We start from the raw sequence: 20029 nt of genomic DNA, 5'->3' as shown, positions 1-20029 counted from the left end.
CCCTGGCTGCGCACGAGCTGCACAGGATGAGCTCCCAGGGCCTGGGCAAGCAAACGGGCTGGTGCTGTGGCAGCTGGGGCTGGCCGCGATGCCGGCAGGGCGACCAAGGCCAAGGGAGCAGATCAGGGCAGCGCCCGGCCCCGCTCCGGCGCTGAGCGCCTGCTCGCGGCGCGACGGCCTCCGCGGCCAGCCCAGCGGCTGCCAGAGGCAGCTTCGGTGTCCTACCCTCTTTCCTCCACCCGCTGCCTCCCTCTACGATAGAGGCAGCGGCTGGCGTCGCACTGGCTGTGCCGGTCGTACAGCTCCTCGTACCGGCCGTCCTCCCAGGCAGGGTTTCTGCAGGAGAAGGAAGGGGAGCTCGTGAGCCTTCCCCGCTCGCCTGGCTCCCATCCCGCCTCCAGCTCCGTGGGGAGCCCGGCATGAGGGTAGCAGGACACCAACTTGAACTGGACCAGGATCCCCATTCGGAGCATTTCCGGCAGGAATGTCCTCCTGTCGTTGCACCCGGGGCAGCGGAAGTGCTCGCGGCCCGCGCTGGTAGCCAGTCCCTGTGCAGAGAGCCAAGCGGCGCTAGCAGCAGCTGCTGCTGGGCCCTGGCCGTGCCCCGGGACAGGCGAAACCTCCTACCTGGATACAGTCCCAGTGGAACCAGGCCCCTCTGCACGATGGGCACACCATGGTGCCAAAGGCCCTGGCCCGAGCCCAGGGCGGCGGGGCTTTGCCTCTTACCAGGGCCCAGGCCGGCACACTCGTTGCACTCCCAGGTGTCCCTCGTTACTGCAGAGCAGCGTCGGTGCGTTCCCCTGGCTGCTCATGAGCTGCACAGGATGAGCTCCCAGGGCCTGGGAAAGCAAACGGGCGGGAGGCACCGCACTCGCCGCACACGAAGCAGCTCTGCAGAGAGCGCGGCAGCCCCGTGGGCGACGTGCGCTGGGCCTCCCCGGCCAGCCCCGCGTCCCCAGGAAAGGCCCCGGTGCCTCCCGTCCCGCAGAGCCTCCTCGTGCACGAGGTCGCTGCCTGCGCTGGAGCCGCCGGAGCTCCCGGGAGCGTTGTCGGAGCCCCTCGGAACGCGGCCTTTGTGTCCCGCGCCCTCGGCTGAGCCCTCCCGAGCCTCTGCGCGCACGGAGCTGCCCGCCCTGCCCCGGCCTCACCTTGTGGCTCGCAGCCTTAACACTACGCTTGATATCTGCCGGGAGGAACCTGCAGATACCCTCATCGCCCACGCCGCGCTGCGCCAGCCCGGTGGCGAGATACTGCAAACGGGACAGCACCGGGGCTCAGTGCGGGCTCCGAGGGGCTGTTCCTGGGCCTGCTGGACATGGCTTGTCCCGCGGGGCTGTCAGGGCTGCCTATACGGGTGGCGGGTCCGCTGGGCAAGGCGGGAGTGTCCTGGGCGCCGCTCCGGTCCTGGCCGCGCTGCCTGGGGGCTGCTCTCGGGAGCTGGGGAGCTGGAAGCCGACGCGGATTCCCCTCGGCTGCTGGTTACGGAGCTCGCCGCGTCTGATGGCGAGCTCGAGGGTGTTGCAGAGCTGGAGGGCAACGCGCGTGTTTGCCGGCTTCTCACTCTGGTGCTGGGAGCACGAGCAGAGCCGGGAGCTGCCGTCGCTCCTGCGCTGACGCTGGCGGCATCGGGCGGCTGTGGCTGCACCCTGGGGGCTGTGAGGGCAGAGGGACAGTGAGCGGCACGGCCGCGAGACCCTGCCTGGCCCTGGCCCTGGCCCGAGCCCGGGGCTGCGGGGCTTCGCCTCTTACCAGGGCCCAGGCCGGCACACTCATTGCACTCCCAGGTGTCCCTCGTTAGTGCGGAGCAGCGCCGGTGCGTTCCCCTGGCTGCGCACGAGCTGCACAGGATGAGCTCCCAGGGCCTGGGCAAGCAAACGGGCTGGTGCTGTGGCAGCCGGGGCTGGCCGCGATGCCGGCAGGGCGACCAAGGCCAAGGGAGCGGATCAGGGCAGCGCCCGGCCCCGCTCCGGCGCTGAGCGCCTGCTCGCGGCACGACGGCCTCCGCGGCCAGTCCAGCGGCTGCCAGAGGCAGCTTCGTTCTACCCTCTTTCCTCCGCCCGCTGCCTCCCTCTATGATAGAGGCAGCGGCTGGCATCGCACTGGCTGTGCCGGTCGTACAGCTCCTCGTACCGGCCGTCCTCCCAGGCAGGGTTTCTGCAGGAGAAGGAAGGGGAGCTCGTGAGCCTTCCCCGCTCGCCTGGCTCCCATCCCGCCTCCAGCTCCGTGGGGAGCCCGGCATGAGGGCAGCAGGACACCAACTTGAACTGGACCAGGATCCCCATTCGGAGCATTTCCGGCAGGAATGTCCTCCTGTCGTTGCACCCGGGGCAGCGGAAGTGCTCGCGGCCCGCGCTGGTAGCCAGTCCCTGTGCAGAGAGCCAAGCGGCGCTAGCAGCAGCTGCTGCTGGGCCCTGGCCGTGCCCCGGGACAGGCAAAACCTCCTACCTGGATACAGTCCCAGTGGAACCAGGCCCCTCTGCACGATGGGCACACCATGGTGCCAAAGGCCCTGGCCCGAGCGCAGGGCGGCGGGGCTTTGCCTCTTACCAGGGCCCAGGCCGGCACACTCATTGCACTCCCAGGTGTCCCTCGTTACTGCAGAGCAGCGTCGGTGCGTTCCCCTGGCTGCTCATGAGCTGCACAGGATGAGCTCCCAGGGCCTGGGAAAGCAAACGGGCGGGAGGCACCGCACTCGCCGCATACGAAGCAGCTCTGCAGAGAGCGCGGCAGCCCCGTGGGCGACGTGCGCTGGGCCTCCCCGGCCAGCCCCGCGTCCCCAGGAAAGGCCCCGGTGCCTCCCGTCCCGCAGAGCCTCCTCGTGCACGAGGTCGCTGCCTGCGCTGGAGCCGCCGGAGCTCCCGGGAGCGTTGTCGGAGCCCCTCGGAACGCGGCCTTTGTGTCCCGCGCCCTCGGCTGAGCCCTCCCGAGCCTCTGCACGCACGGAGCTGCCGGCCCTGCCCCGGCCTCACCTTCTGGCTCGCAGCCTTAACACTACGCTTGATATCTGCCGGGAGGAACCTGCAGATACCCTCATCGCCCACGCCGCGCTGCGCCAGCCCGGTGGCGAGATACTGCAAACGGGACAGCACCGGGGCTCAGTGCGGGCTCCGAGGGGCTGTTCCTGGGCCTGCTGGACACGGCTAATCCCGTGGGGCTGTCAGGGCCGCCTATACGGGTGGCGGGTCCGCTGGGCAAGGCGGGAGTGTCCTGGGCACCGCTCTGGTCCTGGGCGCCGCTCCGGTCCTGGCTGCGCTGCCTGGGGGCTGCTCTCGGGAGCTGGGGAGCTGGAAGCCGATGCAGATTCCCCTCGGCTGCTGGTTACGGAGCTCGCCGCGTCTGATGGCGAGCTCGAGGGTGTCGCAGAGCCGGAGGGCGACGCGCGTGTTTGCCGGCTTCTCACTCTGGTGCTGGGAGCACGAGCAGAGCCGGGAGCTGCCGTCGCTCCTGCGCTGACGCTGGCGGCATCGGGCGGCTGTGGCTGCACCCTGGGGGCTGTGAGGGCAGAGGGACAGTGAGCGGCACGGCCGCGAGACCCTGCCTGGCCCTGGCCCGAGCCCGGGGCCGCGGGGCTTCGCCTCTTACCGGAGCCCAGGCCGGCACACTCATTGCACTCCCAGGTGTCCCTCGTTAGTGCGGAGCAGCGCCGGTGCGTTCCCCTGGCTGCGCACGAGCTGCACAGGATGAGCTCCCAGGGCCTGGGCAAGCAAACGGGCTGGTGCTGTGGCAGCCGGGGCTGGCCACGATGCCGGCAGGGCGACCAAGGCCAAGGGAGCGGATCAGGGCAGCGCCCGGCCCCGCTCCGGCGCTGAGCGCCTGCTCGCGGCGCGACGGCCTCCGCGGCCAGCCCGGCAGCTGCCAGAGGCAGCTTCGGTGTCCTACCCTCTTTCCTCCGCCCGCTGCCTCCCTCTACGATAGAGGCAGCGGCTGGCGTCGCACTGGCTGTGCCGGTCGTACAGCTCCTCGTACCGGCCGTCCTCCCAGGCAGGGTTTCTGCAGGAGAAGGAAGGGGAGCTCGTGAGCCTTCCCCGCTCGCCTGGCTCCCATCCCGCCTCCAGCTCCGTGGGGAGCCCGGCATGAGGGCAGCAGGACACCAACTTGAACTGGACCAGGATCCCCATTCGGAGCATTTCCGGCAGGAATGTCCTCCTGTCGTTGCACCCGGGGCAGCGGAAGTGCTCGCGGCCCGCGCTGGTAGCCAGTCCCTGTGCAGAGAGCCAAGCGGCACTAGCAGCAGCTGCTGCTGGGCCCTGGACGTGCCCCGGGACAGGCGAAACCTCCTACCTGGATACAGTCCCGGTGGAACCAGGCCCCTCTGCACGATGGGCACACCATGGTGCCAAAGGCCCTGGCCCGAGCCCAGGGCGGCGGGGCTTTGCCTCTTACCAGGGCCCAGGCCGGCACACTCGTCGCACTCCGAGGTGTCCCTCGTTACTGCAGAGCAGCGTCGGTGCGTTCCCCTGGCTGCTCATGAGCTGCACAGGATGAGCTCCCAGGGCCTGGGAAAGCAAACGGGCGGGAGGCACCGCACTCGCTGCACACGAAGCAGCTCTGCAGAGAGCGCGGCAGCCCCGTGGGTGACGTGCGCTGGGCCTCCCCGGCCAGCCCCGCGTCCCCAGGAAAGGCCCCGGTGCCTCCTGTCCCGCAGAGCCTCCTCATGCACGAGGTCGCTGCCTGCGCTGGAGCCGCCGGAGCTCCCGGGAGCGTTGTCGGAGCCCCTCGGAACGCGGCCTTTGTGTCCCGCGCCCTCGGCTGAGCCCTCCCGAGCCTCTGCACGCACGGAGCTGCCGGCCCTGCCCCGGCCTCACCTTCTGGCTCGCAGCCTTAACACTACGCTTGATATCTGCCGGGAGGAACCTGCAGATACCCTCATCGCCCACGCCGCGCTGCGCCAGCCCGGTGGCGAGATACTGCAAACGGGACAGCACCGGGGCTCAGTGCGGGCTCCGAGGGGCTGTTCTTGGCCTGCTGGACATGGCTTGTCCCGCGGGGCTGTCAGGGCTGCCTATACGGGTGGCGGGTCCGCTGGGCAAGGCGGGAGCGTCCTGGGCGCCGCTCCGGTCCTGGGCGCCGCTCCGGTCCTGGCCGCGCTGCCTGGGGGCTGCTCTCGGGAGCCGGGGAGCTGGAAGCCGACGCGGATTCCCCTCGGCTGCTGGTTACGGAGCTCGCCACGTCTGATGGCGAGCCCGAGGGTGTCACAGAGCCGGAGGGCGACGCGCGTGTTTGCCGGCTTCTCACTCTGGTGCTGGGAGCACAAGCAGAGCCAGGAGCTGCCACCGCTCCTGCACTGATGCTGGCGGCATCGGGCGGCTGTGGCTGCACCCTGGGGGCTGTGAGGGCAGAGGGACAGTGAGCGGCACGGCCGCGAGACCCTGCCTGGCCCTGGCCCGAGCCCGGGGCCGCGGGGCTTCGCCTCTTACCGGAGCCCAGGCCGGCACACTCATTGCACTCCCAGGTGTCCCTCGTTACTGCGGAGCAGCGCCGGTGCGTTCCCCTGGTGCGCACGAGCTGCACAGGATGAGCTCCCAGGGCCTGGGCAAGCAAACGGGCTGGTGCTGTGGCAGCCGGGGCTGGCCACGATGCTGGCAGGGCGACCAAGGCCAAGGGAGCGGATCAGGGCAGCGCCCGGCCCCGCTCCGGCGCTGAGCGCCTGCTCGCGGCGCGACAGCCTCCGCGGCCATCCCGGCGGCTGCCAGAGGCAGCTTCGGTGCCCTACCCTCTTTCCTCCGCCCGCTGCCTCCCTCTACGATAGAGGCAGCGGCTGGCGTCGCACTGGCTGTGCCGGTCGTACAGCTCCTCGTACCGGCCGTCCTCCCAGGCAGGGTTTCTGCAGGAGAAGGAAGGGGAGCTCGTGAGCCTTCCCCGCTCGCCTGGCTCCCATCCCGCCTCCAGCTCCGTGGGGAGCCCGGCATGAGGGCAGCAGGACACCAACTTGAACTGGACCAGGATCCCCATTCGGAGCATTTCCGGCAGGAATGTCCTCCTGTCGTTGCACCCGGGGCAGCGGAAGTGCTCGCGGCCCGCGCTGGTAGCCAGTCCCTGTGCAGAGAGCCAAGCGGCGCTAGCAGCAGCTGCTGCTGGGCCCTGGCCGTGCCCCGGGACAGGCGAAACCTCCTACCTGGATACAGTCCCAGTGGAACCAGGCCCCTCTGCACGATGGGCACACCATGGTGCCAAAGGCCCTGGCCCGAGCCCAGGGCGGCGGGGCTTTGCCTCTTACCAGGGCCCAGGCCGGCACACTCGTCGCACTCCGAGGTGTCCCTCGTTACTGCAGAGCAGCGTCGGTGCGTTCCCCTGGCTGCTCATGAGCTGCACAGGATGAGCTCCCAGGGCCTGGGAAAGCAAACGGGCGGGAGGCACCGCACTCGCTGCACACGAAGCAGCTCTGCAGAGAGCGCGGCAGCCCCGTGGGTGACGTGCGCTGGGCCTCCCCGGCCAGCCCCGCGTCCCCAGGAAAGGCCCCGGTGCCTCCTGTCCCGCAGAGCCTCCTCATGCACGAGGTCGCTGCCTGCGCTGGAGCCGCCGGAGCTCCCGGGAGCGTTGTCGGAGCCCCTCGGAACGCGGCCTTTGTGTCCCGCGCCCTCGGCTGAGCCCTCCCGAGCCTCTGCACGCACGGAGCTGCCGGCCCTGCCCCGGCCTCACCTTCTGGCTCGCAGCCTTAACACTACGCTTGATATCTGCCGGGAGGAACCTGCAGATACCCTCATCGCCCACGCCGCGCTGCGCCAGCCCGGTGGCGAGATACTGCAAACGGGACAGCACCGGGGCTCAGTGCGGGCTCCGAGGGGCTGTTCTTGGCCTGCTGGACATGGCTTGTCCCGCGGGGCTGTCAGGGCTGCCTATACGGGTGGCGGGTCCGCTGGGCAAGGCGGGAGCGTCCTGGGCGCCGCTCCGGTCCTGGGCGCCGCTCCGGTCCTGGCCGCGCTGCCTGGGGGCTGCTCTCGGGAGCCGGGGAGCTGGAAGCCGACGCGGATTCCCCTCGGCTGCTGGTTACGGAGCTCGCCACGTCTGATGGCGAGCCCGAGGGTGTCACAGAGCCGGAGGGCGACGCGCGTGTTTGCCGGCTTCTCACTCTGGTGCTGGGAGCACAAGCAGAGCCAGGAGCTGCCACCGCTCCTGCACTGATGCTGGCGGCATCGGGCGGCTGTGGCTGCACCCTGGGGGCTGTGAGGGCAGAGGGACAGTGAGCGGCACGGCCGCGAGACCCTGCCTGGCCCTGGCCCGAGCCCGGGGCCGCGGGGCTTCGCCTCTTACCGGAGCCCAGGCCGGCACACTCATTGCACTCCCAGGTGTCCCTCGTTACTGCGGAGCAGCGCCGGTGCGTTCCCCTGGTGCGCACGAGCTGCACAGGATGAGCTCCCAGGGCCTGGGCAAGCAAACGGGCTGGTGCTGTGGCAGCCGGGGCTGGCCACGATGCTGGCAGGGCGACCAAGGCCAAGGGAGCGGATCAGGGCAGCGCCCGGCCCCGCTCCGGCGCTGAGCGCCTGCTCGCGGCGCGACAGCCTCCGCGGCCATCCCGGCGGCTGCCAGAGGCAGCTTCGGTGCCCTACCCTCTTTCCTCCGCCCGCTGCCTCCCTCTACGATAGAGGCAGCGGCTGGCGTCGCACTGGCTGTGCCGGTCGTACAGCTCCTCGTACCGGCCGTCCTCCCAGGCAGGGTTTCTGCAGGAGAAGGAAGGGGAGCTCGTGAGCCTTCCCCGCTCGCCTGGCTCCCATCCCGCCTCCAGCTCCGTGGGGAGCCCGGCATGAGGGCAGCAGGACACCAACTTGAACTGGACCAGGATCCCCATTCGGAGCATTTCCGGCAGGAATGTCCTCCTGTCGTTGCACCCGGGGCAGCGGAAGTGCTCGCGGCCCGCGCTGGTAGCCAGTCCCTGTGCAGAGAGCCAAGCGGCGCTAGCAGCAGCTGCTGCTGGGCCCTGGCCGTGCCCCGGGACAGGCGAAACCTCCTACCTGGATACAGTCCCAGTGGAACCAGGCCCCTCTGCACGATGGGCACACCATGGTGCCAAAGGCCCTGGCCCGAGCCCAGGGCGGCGGGGCTTTGCCTCTTACCAGGGCCCAGGCCAGCACACTCGTCGCACTCCCAGGTGTCCCTCGTTACTGCAGAGCAGCGTCGGTGCGTTCCCCTGGCTGCTCATGAGCTGCACAGGATGAGCTCCCAGGGCCTGGGAAAGCAAACGGGCGGGAGGCACCGCACTCGCCGCACACGAAGCAGCTCTGCAGAGAGCGCGGCAGCCCCGTGGGTGACGTGCGCTGGGCCTCCCCGGCCAGCCCCGCGTCCCCAGGAAAGGCCCCGGTGCCTCCTGTCCCGCAGAGCCTCCTCGTGCACGAGGTCGCTGCCTGCGCTGGAGCCGCCGGAGCTCCCGGGAGCGTTGTCGGAGCCCCTCGGAACGCAGCCTTTGTGTCCCGCGCCCTCGGCTGAGCCCTCCCGAGCCTCTGCACGCACGGAGCTGCCGGCCCTGCCCCGGCCTCACCTTCTGGCTCGCAGCCTTAACACTACGCTTGATATCTGCCGGGAGGAACCTGCAGATACCCTCATCGCCCACGCCGCGCTGCGCCAGCCCGGTGGCGAGATACTGCAAACGGGACAGCACCGGGGCTCAGTGCGGGCTCCGAGGGGCTGTTCTTGGCCTGCTGGACATGGCTTGTCCCGCGGGGCTGTCAGGGCCGCCTATACGGGTGGCGGGTCCGCTGGGCAAGGCGGGAGCGTCCTGGGCGCCGCTCCGGTCCTGGGCGCCGCTCCGGTCCTGGCCGCGCTGCCTGGGGGCTGCTCTCGGGAGCCGGGGAGCTGGAAGCCGACGCGGATTCCCCTCGGCTGCTGGTTACGGAGCTCGCCACGTCTGATGGCGAGCCCGAGGGTGTCACAGAGCCGGAGGGCGACGCGCGTGTTTGCCGGCTTCTCACTCTGGTGCTGGGAGCACAAGCAGAGCCAGGAGCTGCCACCGCTCCTGCACTGATGCTGGCGGCATCGGGCGGCTGTGGCTGCACCCTGGGGGCTGTGAGGGCAGAGGGACAGTGAGCGGCACGGCCGCGAGACCCTGCCTGGCCCTGGCCCGAGCCCGGGGCCGCGGGGCTTCGCCTCTTACCGGAGCCCAGGCCGGCACACTCATTGCACTCCCAGGTGTCCCTCGTTACTGCGGAGCAGCGCCGGTGCGTTCCCCTGGCTGCGCACGAGCTGCACAGGATGAGCTCCCAGGGCCTGGGCAAGCAAACGGGCTGGTGCTGTGGCAGCCGGGGCTGGCCACGATGCTGGCAGGGCGACCAAGGCCAAGGGAGCGGATCAGGGCAGCGCCCGGCCCCGCTCCGGCGCTGAGCGCCTGCTCGCGGCGCGACAGCCTCCGCGGCCATCCCGGCGGCTGCCAGAGGCAGCTTCGGTGCCCTACCCTCTTTCCTCCGCCCGCTGCCTCCCTCTACGATAGAGGCAGCGGCTGGCGTCGCACTGGCTGTGCCGGTCGTACAGCTCCTCGTACCGGCCGTCCTCCCAGGCAGGGTTTCTGCAGGAGAAGGAAGGGGAGCTCGTGAGCCTTCCCCGCTCGCCTGGCTCCCATCCCGCCTCCAGCTCCGTGGGGAGCCCGGCATGAGGGCAGCAGGACACCAACTTGAACTGGACCAGGATCCCCATTCGGAGCATTTCCGGCAGGAATGTCCTCCTGTCGTTGCACCCGGGGCAGCGGAAGTGCTCGCGGCCCGCGCTGGTAGCCAGTCCCTGTGCAGAGAGCCAAGCGGCGCTAGCAGCAGCTGCTGCTGGGCCCTGGCCGTGCCCCGGGACAGGCGAAACCTCCTACCTGGATACAGTCCCAGTGGAACCAGGCCCCTCTGCACGATGGGCACACCATGGTGCCAAAGGCCCTGGCCCGAGCCCAGGGCGGCGGGGCTTTGCCTCTTACCAGGGCCCAGGCCGGCACACTCGTCGCACTCCCAGGTGTCCCTCGTTACTGCAGAGCAGCGTCGGTGCGTTCCCCTGGCTGCTCATGAGCTGCACAGGATGAGCTCCCAGGGCCTGGGAAAGCAAACGGGCGGGAGGCACCGCACTCGCGGCACACGAAGCAGCTCTGCAGAGAGCGCGGCAGCCCCGTGGGCGACGTGCGCTGGGCCTCCCCGGCCAGCCCCGCGTCCCCAGGAAAGGCCCCGGTGCCTCCCGTCCCGCAGAGCCTCCTCGTGCACGAGGTCGCTGCCTGCGCTGGAGCCGCCGGAGCTCCCGGGAGCGTTGTCGGAGCCCCTCGGAACGCAGCCTTTGTGTCCCGCGCCCTCGGCTGAGCCCTCCCGAGCCTCTGCACGCACGGAGCTGCCGGCCCTGCCCCGGCCTCACCTTCTGGCTCGCAGCCTTAACACTACGCTTGATATCTGCCGGGAGGAACCTGCAGATACCCTCATCGCCCACGCCGCGCTGCGCCAGCCCGGTGGCGAGATACTGCAAACGGGACAGCACCGGGGCTCAGTGCGGGCTCCCAGGGGCTGTTCCTGGGCCTGCTGGACACGGCTAATCCCGTGGGGCTGTCAGGGCCGCCTATACGGGTGGCGGGTCCGCTGGGCAAGGCGGGAGTGTCCTGGGCACCGCTCTGGTCCTGGGCGCCGCTCCGGTCCTGGCTGCGCTGCCTGGGGGCTGCTCTCGGGAGCTAGGGAGCTGGAAGCCGACGCAGATTCCCCTCGGCTGCTGGTTACGGAGCTCGCCGCGTCTGATGGCGAGCTCGAGGGTGTCACAGAGCCGGAGGGCGACGCGCGTGTTTGCCGGCTTCTCACTCTGGTGCTGGGAGCACGAGCAGAGCCGGGAGCTGCCGTCGCTCCTGCGCTGACGCTGGCGGCATCGGGCGGCTGTGGCTGCCCCCTGGGGGCTGTGAGGGCAGAGGGACAGTGAGCGGCACGGCCGCGAGACCCTGCCTGGCCCTGGCCCAAGCCCGGGGCCGCGGGGCTTCGCCTCTTACCAGGGCCCAGGCCGGCACAATCATCGCACTCCCAGGTGTGCCTCGTTACTGCGGAGCAGCGCCGGTGCGTTCCCCTGGCTGCGCACGAGCTGCACAGGATGAGCTCCCAGGGCCTGGGCAAGCAAACGGGCTGGTGCTGTGGCAGCCGGGGCTGGCCACGATGCTGGCAGGGCGACCAAGGCCAAGGGAGCGGATCAGGGCAGCGCCCGGCCCCGCTCCGGCGCTGAGCGCCTGCTCGCGGCGCGACAGCCTCCGCGGCCATCCCGGCGGCTGCCAGAGGCAGCTTCGGTGCCCTACCCTCTTTCCTCCGCCCGCTGCCTCCCTCTATGATAGAGGCAGCGGCTGGCATCGCACTGGCTGTGCCGGTCGTACAGCTCCTCGTACCGGCCGTCCTCCCAGGCAGGGTTTCTGCAGGAGAAGGAAGGGGAGCTCGTGAGCCTTCCCCGCTCGCCTGGCTCCCATCCCGCCTCCAGCTCCGTGGGGAGCCCGGCATGAGGGCAGCAGGACACCAACTTGAACTGGACCAGGATCCCCATTCGGAGCATTTCCGGCAGGAATGTCCTCCTGTCGTTGCACCCGGGGCAGCGGAAGTGCTCGCGGCCCGCGCTGGTAGCCAGTCCCTGTGCAGAGAGCCAAGCGGCGCTAGCAGCAGCTGCTGCTGGGCCCTGGCCGTGCCCCGGGACAGGCAAAACCTCCTACCTGGATACAGTCCCAGTGGAACCAGGCCCCTCTGCACGATGGGCACACCATGGTGCCAAAGGCCCTGGCCCGAGCGCAGGGCGGCGGGGCTTTGCCTCTTACCAGGGCCCAGGCCGGCACACTCATTGCACTCCCAGGTGTCCCTCGTTACTGCAGAGCAGCGTCGGTGCGTTCCCCTGGCTGCTCATGAGCTGCACAGGATGAGCTCCCAGGGCCTGGGAAAGCAAACGGGCGGGAAGCACCGCACTCGCCGCACACGAAGCAGCTCTGCAGAGAGCGCGGCAGCCCCGTGGGTGACGTGCGCTGGGCCTCCCCGGCCAGCCCCGCGTCCCCAGGAAAGGCCCCGGTGCCTCCCGTCCCGCAGAGCCTCCTCGTGCACGAGGTCGCTGCCTGCGCTGGAGCCGCCGGAGCTCCCGGGAGCGTTGTCGGAGCCCCTCGGAACGCGGCCTTTGTGTCCCGCGCCCTCGGCTGAGCCCTCCCGAGCCTCTGCACGCACGGAGCTGCCGGCCCTGCCCCGGCCTCACCTTCTGGCTCGCAGCCTTAACACTACGCTTGATATCTGCCGGGAGGAACCTGCAGATACCCTCATCGCCCACGCCGCGCTGCGCCAGCCCGGTGGCGAGATACTGCAAACGGGACAGCACCGGGGCTCAGTGCGGGCTCCGAGGGGCTGTTCTTGGCCTGCTGGACATGGCTTGTCCCGCGGGGCTGTCAGGGCCGCCTATACGGGTGGCGGGTCCGCTGGGCAAGGCGGGAGCGTCCTGGGCGCCGCTCCGGTCCTGGGTGCCGCTCCGGTCCTGGCCGCGCTGCCTGGGGGCTGCTCTCGGGAGCCGGGGAGCTGGAAGCCGACGCGGATTCCCCTCGGCTGCTGGTTACGGAGCTCGCCACGTCTGATGGCGAGCTCGAGGGTGTCACAGAGCCGGAGGGCGACGCGCGTGTTTGCCGGCTTCTCACTCTGGTGCTGGGAGCACAAGCAGAGCCAGGAGCTGCCACCGCTCCTGCACTGATGCTGGCGGCATCGGGCGGCTGTGGCTGCACCCTGGGGGCTGTGAGGGCAGAGGGACAGTGAGCGGCACGGCCGCGAGACCCTGCCTGGCCCTGGCCCAAGCCCGGGGCCGCGGGGCTTCGCCTCTTACCGGGGCCCAGGCCGGCACAATCATCGCACTCCCAGGTGTCCCTCGTTACTGCGGAGCAGCGCCGGTGCGTTCCCCTGGCTGCGCACGAGCTGCACAGGATGAGCTCCCAGGGCCTGGGCAAGCAAACGGGCTGGTGCTGTGGCAGCCGGGGCTGGCCACGATGCCGGCAGGGCGACCAAGGCCAAGGGAGCGGATCAGGGCAGCGCCCGGCCCCGCTCCGGTGTTGAGCGCCTGCTCGCGGCGCGACAGCCTCCGCGGCCAGCCCAGCGGCTGCCAGAGGCAGCTTCGGTGCCCTACCCTCTTTCCTCCGCCCGCTGCCTCCCTCTACGATAGAGGCAGCGGCTGGCGTCGCACTGGCTGTGCCGGTCGTACAGCTCCTCGTACCGGCCGTCCTCCCAGGCAGGGTTTCTGCAGGAGAAGGAAGGGGAGCTCGTGAGCCTTCCCCGCTCGCCTGGCTCCCATCCCGCCTCCAGCTCCGTGGGGAGCCCGGCATGAGGGCAGCAGGACACCAACTTGAACTGGACCAGGATCCCCATTCGGAGCATTTCCGGCAGGAATGTCCTCCTGTCGTTGCACCCGGGGCAGCGGAAGTGCTCGCGGCCCGCGCTGGTAGCCAGTCCCTGTGCAGAGAGCCAAGCGGCGCTAGCAGCAGCTGCTGCTGGGCCCTGGCCGTGCCCCGGGACAGGCGAAACCTCCTACCTGGATACAGTCCCAGTGGAACCAGGCCCCTCTGCACAATGGGCACACCATGGTGCCAAAGGCCCTGGCCCGAGCCCAGGGCGGCGGGGCTTTGCCTCTTACCAGGGCCCAGGCCGGCACACTCATTGCACTCCCAGGTGTCCCTCATTACTGCAGAGCAGCGTCGGTGCGTTCCCCTGGCTGCTCATGAGCTGCACAGGATGAGCTCCCAGGGCCTGGGAAAGCAAACGGGCGGGAGGCACCGCACTCGCCGCACATGAAGCAGCTCTGCAGAGAGCGCGGCAGCCCCGTGGGTGACGTGCGCTGGGCCTCCCCGGCCAGCCCCGCGTCCCCAGGAAAGGCCCCGGTGCCTCCCGTCCCGCAGAGCCTCCTCGTGCACGAGGTCGCTGCCTGCGCTGGAGCCGCCGGAGCTCCCGGGAGCGTTGTCGGAGCCCCTCGGAACGCGGCCTTTGTGTCCCGCGCCCTCGGCTGAGCCCTCCCGAGCCTCTGCACGCACGGAGCTGCCGGCCCTGCCCCGGCCTCACCTTCTGGCTCGCAGCCTTAACACTACGCTTGATATCTGCCGGGAGGAACCTGCAGATACCCTCATCGCCCACGCCGCGCTGCGCCAGCCCGGTGGCGAGATACTGCAAACGGGACAGCACCGGGGCTCAGTGCGGGCTCCGAGGGGCTGTTCCTGGGCCTGCTGGACATGGCTTGTCCCGCGGGGCTGTCAGGGCTGCCTATACGGGTGGCGGGTCCGCTGGGCAAGGCGGGAGCGTCCTGGGCGCCGCTCCGGTCCTGGGCGCCGCTCCGGTCCTGGCCGCGCTGCCTGGGGGCTGCTCTCGGGAGCCGGGGAGCTGGAAGCCGACGCGGATTCCCCTCGGCTGCTGGTTACGGAGCTCGCCACGTCTGATGGCGAGCTCGAGGGTGTCACAGAGCCGGAGGGCGACGCGCGTGTTTGCCGGCTTCTCACTCTGGTGCTGGGAGCACAAGCAGAGCCAGGAGCTGCCACCGCTCCTGCACTGATGCTGGCGGCATCGGGCGGCTGTGGCTGCACCCTGGGGGCTGTGAGGGCAGAGGGACAGTGAGCGGCACGGCCGCGAGACCCTGCCTGGCCCTGGCCCGAGCCCGGGGCCGCGGGGCTTCACCTCTTACCAGGGCCCAGGCCGGCACACTCATTGCACTCCCAGGTGTCCCTCGTTAGTGCGGAGCAGCGCCGGTGCGTTCCCCTGACTGCGCACAAGCTGCACAGGATGAGCTCCCAGGGCCTGGGCAAGCAAACGGGCTGGTGCTGTGGCAGCCGGGGCTGGCCGCGATGCCGGCAGGGCGACCAAGGCCAAGGGAGCGGATCAGGGCAGCGCCCGGCCCCGCTCCGGCGCTGAGCGCCTGCTCGCGGCGCGACGGCCTCCGCGGCCAGCCCAGCGGCTGCCAGAGGCAGCTCCGGTGTCCTACCCTCTTTCCTCCACCCGCTGCCTCCCTCTACGATAGAGGCAGCGGCTGGCGTCGCACTGGCTGTGCCGGTCGTACAGCTCCTCGTACCGGCCGTCCTCCCAGGCAGGGTTTCTGCAGGAGAAGGAAGGGGAGCTCGTGAGCCTTCCCCGCTCGCCTGGCTCCCATCCCGCCTCCAGCTCCGTGGGGAGCCCGGCATGAGGGCAGCAGGACACCAACTTGAACTGGACCAGGATCCCCATTCGGAGCATTTCCGGCAGGAATGTCCTCCTGTCGTTGCACCCGGGGCAGCGGAAGTGCTCGCGGCCCGCGCTGGTAGCCAGTCCCTGTGCAGAGAGCCAAGCGGCACTAGCAGCAGCTGCTGCTGGGCCCTGGACGTGCCCCGGGACAGGCGAAACCTCCTACCTGGATACAGTCCCGGTGGAACCAGGCCCCTCTGCACGATGGGCACACCATGGTGCCAAAGGCCCTGGCCCGAGCCCAGGGCGGCGGGGCTTTGCCTCTTACCAGGGCCCAGGCCGGCACACTCGTCGCACTCCGAGGTGTCCCTCGTTACTGCAGAGCAGCGTCGGTGCGTTCCCCTGGCTGCTCATGAGCTGCACAGGATGAGCTCCCAGGGCCTGGGAAAGCAAACGGGCGGGAGGCACCGCACTCGCCGCACACGAAGCAGCTCTGCAGAGAGCGCGGCAGCCCCGTGGGTGACGTGCGCTGGGCCTCCCCGGCCAGCCCCGCGTCCCCAGGAAAGGCCCCGGTGCCTCCCGTCCCGCAGAGCCTCCTCGTGCACGAGGTCGCTGCCTGCGCTGGAGCCGCCGGAGCTCCCGGGAGCGTTGTCGGAGCCCCTCGGAACGCGGCCTTTGTGTCCCGCGCCCTCGGCTGAGCCCTCCCGAGCCTCTGCACGCACGGAGCTGCCGGCCCTGCCCCGGCCTCACCTTCTGGCTCGCAGCCTTAACACTACGCTTGATATCTGCCGGGAGGAACCTGCAGATACCCTCATCGCCCACGCCGCGCTGCGCCAGCCCGGTGGCGAGATACTGCAAACGGGACAGCACCGGGGCTCAGTGCGGGCTCCGAGGGGCTGTTCTTGGCCTGCTGGACATGGCTTGTCCCGCGGGGCTGTCAGGGCCGCCTATACGGGTGGCGGGTCCGCTGGGCAAGGCTGGAGCGTCCTGGGCGCCGCTCCGGTCCTGGGCGCCGCTCCGGTCCTGGCCGCGCTGCCTGGGGGCTGCTCTCGGGAGCCGGGGAGCTGGAAGCCGACGCGGATTCCGCTCGGCTGCTGGTTACGGAGCTCGCCACGTCTGATGGCGAGCTCGAGGGTGTCACAGAGCCGGAGGGCGACGCGCGTGTTTGCCGGCTTCTCACTCTGGTGCTGGGAGCACAAGCAGAGCCAGGAGCTGCCACTGCTCCTGCACTGATGCTGGCGGCATCGGGCGGCTGTGGCTGCACCCTGGGGGCTGTGAGGGCAGAGGGACAGTGAGCGGCACGGCCGCGAGACCCTGCCTGGCCCTGGCCCGAGCCCGGGGCCGCGGGGCTTTGCCTCTTACCGGAGCCCAGGCCGGCACACTCATTGCACTCCCAGGTGTCCCTCGTTACTGCGGAGCAGCGCCGGTGCGTTCCCCTGGCTGCGCACGAGCTGCACAGGATGAGCTCCCAGGGCCTGGGCAAGCAAACGGGCTGGTGCTGTGGCAGCCGGGGCTGGCCACGATGCCGGCAGGGCGACCAAGGCCAAGGGAGCGGATCAGGGCAGCGCCCGGCCCCGCTCCGGCGCTGAGCGCCTGCTCGCGGCGCGACGGCCTCCGCGGCCAGCCCAGCGGCTGCCAGAGGCAGCTTCGGTGTCCTACCCTCTTTCCTCCGCCCGCTGCCTCCCTCTACGATAGAGGCAGCGGCTGGCATCGCACTGGCTGTGCCGGTCGTACAGCTCCTCGTACCGGCCGTCCTCCCAGGCAGGGTTTCTGCAGGAGAAGGAAGGGAGCTCGTGAGCCTTCCCCGCTCGCCTGGCTCCCATCCCGCCTCCAGCTCCGTGGGGAGCCCGGCATGAGGGCAGCAGGACACCAACTTGAACTGAACCAGGATCCCCATTCGGAGCATTTCCGGCAGGAATCTCCTCCTGTCGTTGCACCCGGGGCAGCGGAAGTGCTCGCGGCCCGCGCTGGTAGCCAGTCCCTGTGCAGAGAGCCAAGCGGCGCTAACAGCAGCTGCTGCTGGGCCCTGGCCGTGCCCCGGGACAGGCGAAACCTCCTACCTGGATACAGTCCCAGTGGAACCAGGCCCCTCTGCACGATGGGCACACCATGGTGCCAAAGGCCCTGGCCCGAGCCCAGGGCGGCGGGGCTTTGCCTCTTACCAGGGCCCAGGCCGGCACACTCGTCGCACTCCGAGGTGTCCCTCGTTACTGCAGAGCAGCGTCGGTGCGTTCCCCTGGCTGCTCATGAGCTGCACAGGATGAGCTCCCAGGGCCTGGGAAAGCAAACGGGCGGGAGGCACCGCACTCGCCGCACACGAAGCAGCTCTGCAGAGAGCGCGGCAGCCCCGTGGGTGACGTGCGCTGGGCCTCCCCGGCCAGCCCCGCGTCCCCAGGAAAGGCCCCGGTGCCTCCCGTCCCGCAGAGCCTCCTCGTGCACGAGGTCGCTGCCTGCGCTGGAGCCGCCGGAGCTCCCGGGAGCGTTGTCGGAGCCCCTCGGAACGCAGCCTTTGTGTCCCGCGCCCTCGGCTGAGCCCTCCCGAGCCTCTGCACGCACAGAGCTGCCGGCCCTGCCCCGGCCTCACCTTCTGGCTCGCAGCCTTAACACTACGCTTGATATCTGCCGGGAGGAACCTGCAGATACCCTCATAGCCCACGCCGCGCTGCGCCAGCCCGGTGGCGAGATACTGCAAACGGGACAGCACCGGGGCTCAGTGCGGGCTCCGAGGGGCTGTTCCTGGGCCTGCTGGACATGGCTTGTCCCGCGCGGCTGTCAGGGCCGCCTATACGGGTGGCGGGTCCGCTGGGCAAGGCGGGAGTGTCCTGGGCACCGCTCCGGTCCTGGGCGCCGCTCCGGTCCTGGCCGCGCTGCCTGGGGGCTGCTCTCGGGAGCCGGGGAGCTGGAAGCCGACGCGGATTCCCCTCGGCTGCTGGTTACGGAGCTCGCCACGTCTGATGGCGAGCTCGAGGGTGTCACAGAGCCGGAGGGCGACGCGCGTGTTTGCCGGCTTCTCACTCTGGTGCTGGGAGCACAAGCAGAGCCAGGAGCTGCCACCGCTCCTGCACTGATGCTGGCGGCATCGGGCGGCTGTGGCTGCACCCTGGGGGCTGTGAGGGCAGAGGGACAGTGAGCGGCACGGCCGCGAGACCCTGCCTGGCCCTGGCCCAAGCCCGGGGCCGCGGGGCTTCGCCTCTTACCGGGGCCCAGGCCGGCACAATCATCGCACTCCCAGGTGTCCCTCGTTACTGCGGAGCAGCGCCGGTGCGTTCCCCTGGCTGCGCACGAGCTGCACAGGATGAGCTCCCAGGGCCTGGGCAAGCAAACGGGCTGGTGCTGTGGCAGCCGGGGCTGGCCACGATGCCGGCAGGGCGACCAAGGCCAAGGGAGCGGATCAGGGCAGCGCCCGGCCCCGCTCCGGTGTTGAGCGCCTGCTCGCGGCGCGACAGCCTCCGCGGCCAGCCCAGCGGCTGCCAGAGGCAGCTTCGGTGCCCTACCCTCTTTCCTCCGCCCGCTGCCTCCCTCTACGATAGAGGCAGCGGCTGGCGTCGCACTGGCTGTGCCGGTCGTACAGCTCCTCGTACCGGCCGTCCTCCCAGGCAGGGTTTCTGCAGGAGAAGGAAGGGGAGCTCGTGAGCCTTCCCCGCTCGCCTGGCTCCCATCCCGCCTCCAGCTCCGTGGGGAGCCCGGCATGAGGGCAGCAGGACACCAACTTGAACTGGACCAGGATCCCCATTCGGAGCATTTCCGGCAGGAATGTCCTCCTGTCGTTGCACCCGGGGCAGCGGAAGTGCTCGCGGCCCGCGCTGGTAGCCAGTCCCTGTGCAGAGAGCCAAGCGGCGCTAGCAGCAGCTGCTGCTGGGCCCTGGCCGTGCCCCGGGACAGGCGAAACCTCCTACCTGGATACAGTCCCAGTGGAACCAGGCCCCTCTGCACAATGGGCACACCATGGTGCCAAAGGCCCTGGCCCGAGCCCAGGGCGGCGGGGCTTTGCCTCTTACCAGGGCCCAGGCCGGCACACTCATTGCACTCCCAGGTGTCCCTCATTACTGCAGAGCAGCGTCGGTGCGTTCCCCTGGCTGCTCATGAGCTGCACAGGATGAGCTCCCAGGGCCTGGGAAAGCAAACGGGCGGGAGGCACCGCACTCGCCGCACATGAAGCAGCTCTGCAGAGAGCGCGGCAGCCCCGTGGGTGACGTGCGCTGGGCCTCCCCGGCCAGCCCCGCGTCCCCAGGAAAGGCCCCGGTGCCTCCCGTCCCGCAGAGCCTCCTCGTGCACGAGGTCGCTGCCTGCGCTGGAGCCGCCGGAGCTCCCGGGAGCGTTGTCGGAGCCCCTCGGAACGCGGCCTTTGTGTCCCGCGCCCTCGGCTGAGCCCTCCCGAGCCTCTGCACGCACGGAGCTGCCGGCCCTGCCCCGGCCTCACCTTCTGGCTCGCAGCCTTAACACTACGCTTGATATCTGCCGGGAGGAACCTGCAGATACCCTCATCGCCCACGCCGCGCTGCGCCAGCCCGGTGGCGAGATACTGCAAACGGGACAGCACCGGGGCTCAGTGCGGGCTCCGAGGGGCTGTTCCTGGGCCTGCTGGACATGGCTTGTCCCGCGGGGCTGTCAGGGCTGCCTATACGGGTGGCGGGTCCGCTGGGCAAGGCGGGAGCGTCCTGGGCGCCGCTCCGGTCCTGGGCGCCGCTCCGGTCCTGGCCGCGCTGCCTGGGGGCTGCTCTCGGGAGCCGGGGAGCTGGAAGCCGACGCGGATTCCCCTCGGCTGCTGGTTACGGAGCTCGCCACGTCTGATGGCGAGCTCGAGGGTGTCACAGAGCCGGAGGGCGACGCGCGTGTTTGCCGGCTTCTCACTCTGGTGCTGGGAGCACAAGCAGAGCCAGGAGCTGCCACCGCTCCTGCACTGATGCTGGCGGCATCGGGCGGCTGTGGCTGCACCCTGGGGGCTGTGAGGGCAGAGGGAC

The 20029-nt window shown here is 70.4% G+C and overlaps 2 protein-coding genes and 4 pseudogenes across 2 annotated transcripts; all 6 read right to left on the bottom strand.

Annotated features, from left to right (window-relative positions):
- Positions 1-221: 221 nt before the first annotated feature.
- Positions 222-2574, bottom strand: LOC148596225 (uncharacterized; annotated as a pseudogene).
- LOC148596224 (E3 ubiquitin-protein ligase PHF7-like) lies at positions 2571-7278 on the bottom strand (annotated as a pseudogene).
- A 268-nt stretch (positions 7279-7546) lies between these two features.
- LOC148596223 (uncharacterized) lies at positions 7547-11749 on the bottom strand (annotated as a pseudogene).
- Positions 11750-12334: 585 nt separating this feature from the next.
- LOC148596222 (E3 ubiquitin-protein ligase PHF7-like) lies at positions 12335-14478 on the bottom strand. The gene is made up of 8 exons (XM_088526953.1): positions 14464-14478; positions 13983-14084; positions 13610-13725; positions 13459-13555; positions 13273-13379; positions 13057-13167; positions 12760-12872; positions 12335-12669 (listed from the first exon to the last, which is right to left on the bottom strand). The coding sequence occupies exons 1-8, from the start codon at positions 14476-14478 to the stop codon at positions 12335-12337; spliced, it is 996 nt and encodes a 331-aa protein (XP_088383079.1).
- A 106-nt stretch (positions 14479-14584) lies between these two features.
- Positions 14585-17717, bottom strand: LOC148596221 (uncharacterized; annotated as a pseudogene).
- Positions 17718-17840: 123 nt separating this feature from the next.
- On the bottom strand, positions 17841-19984 carry LOC148596220 (E3 ubiquitin-protein ligase PHF7-like). Its single transcript, XM_088526942.1, has 8 exons — positions 19970-19984; positions 19489-19590; positions 19116-19231; positions 18965-19061; positions 18779-18885; positions 18563-18673; positions 18266-18378; positions 17841-18175 (listed from the first exon to the last, which is right to left on the bottom strand). Exons 1-8 carry the CDS (start codon positions 19982-19984, stop codon positions 17841-17843), a joined length of 996 nt encoding a protein of 331 aa, XP_088383068.1.
- Between the last annotated feature and the right edge of the window lie 45 nt (positions 19985-20029).

The sequence above is a fragment of the Tinamus guttatus genome, unplaced genomic scaffold (assembly GCF_059628265.1).
Source record: "Tinamus guttatus ecotype Peru unplaced genomic scaffold, ASM5962826v1 Tinamus_guttatus_pri_ptg000026l, whole genome shotgun sequence".
Lineage (NCBI taxonomy): Eukaryota > Metazoa > Chordata > Aves > Tinamiformes > Tinamidae > Tinamus > Tinamus guttatus.
This window is presented reverse-complemented; position numbering and strand designations above follow the sequence as displayed.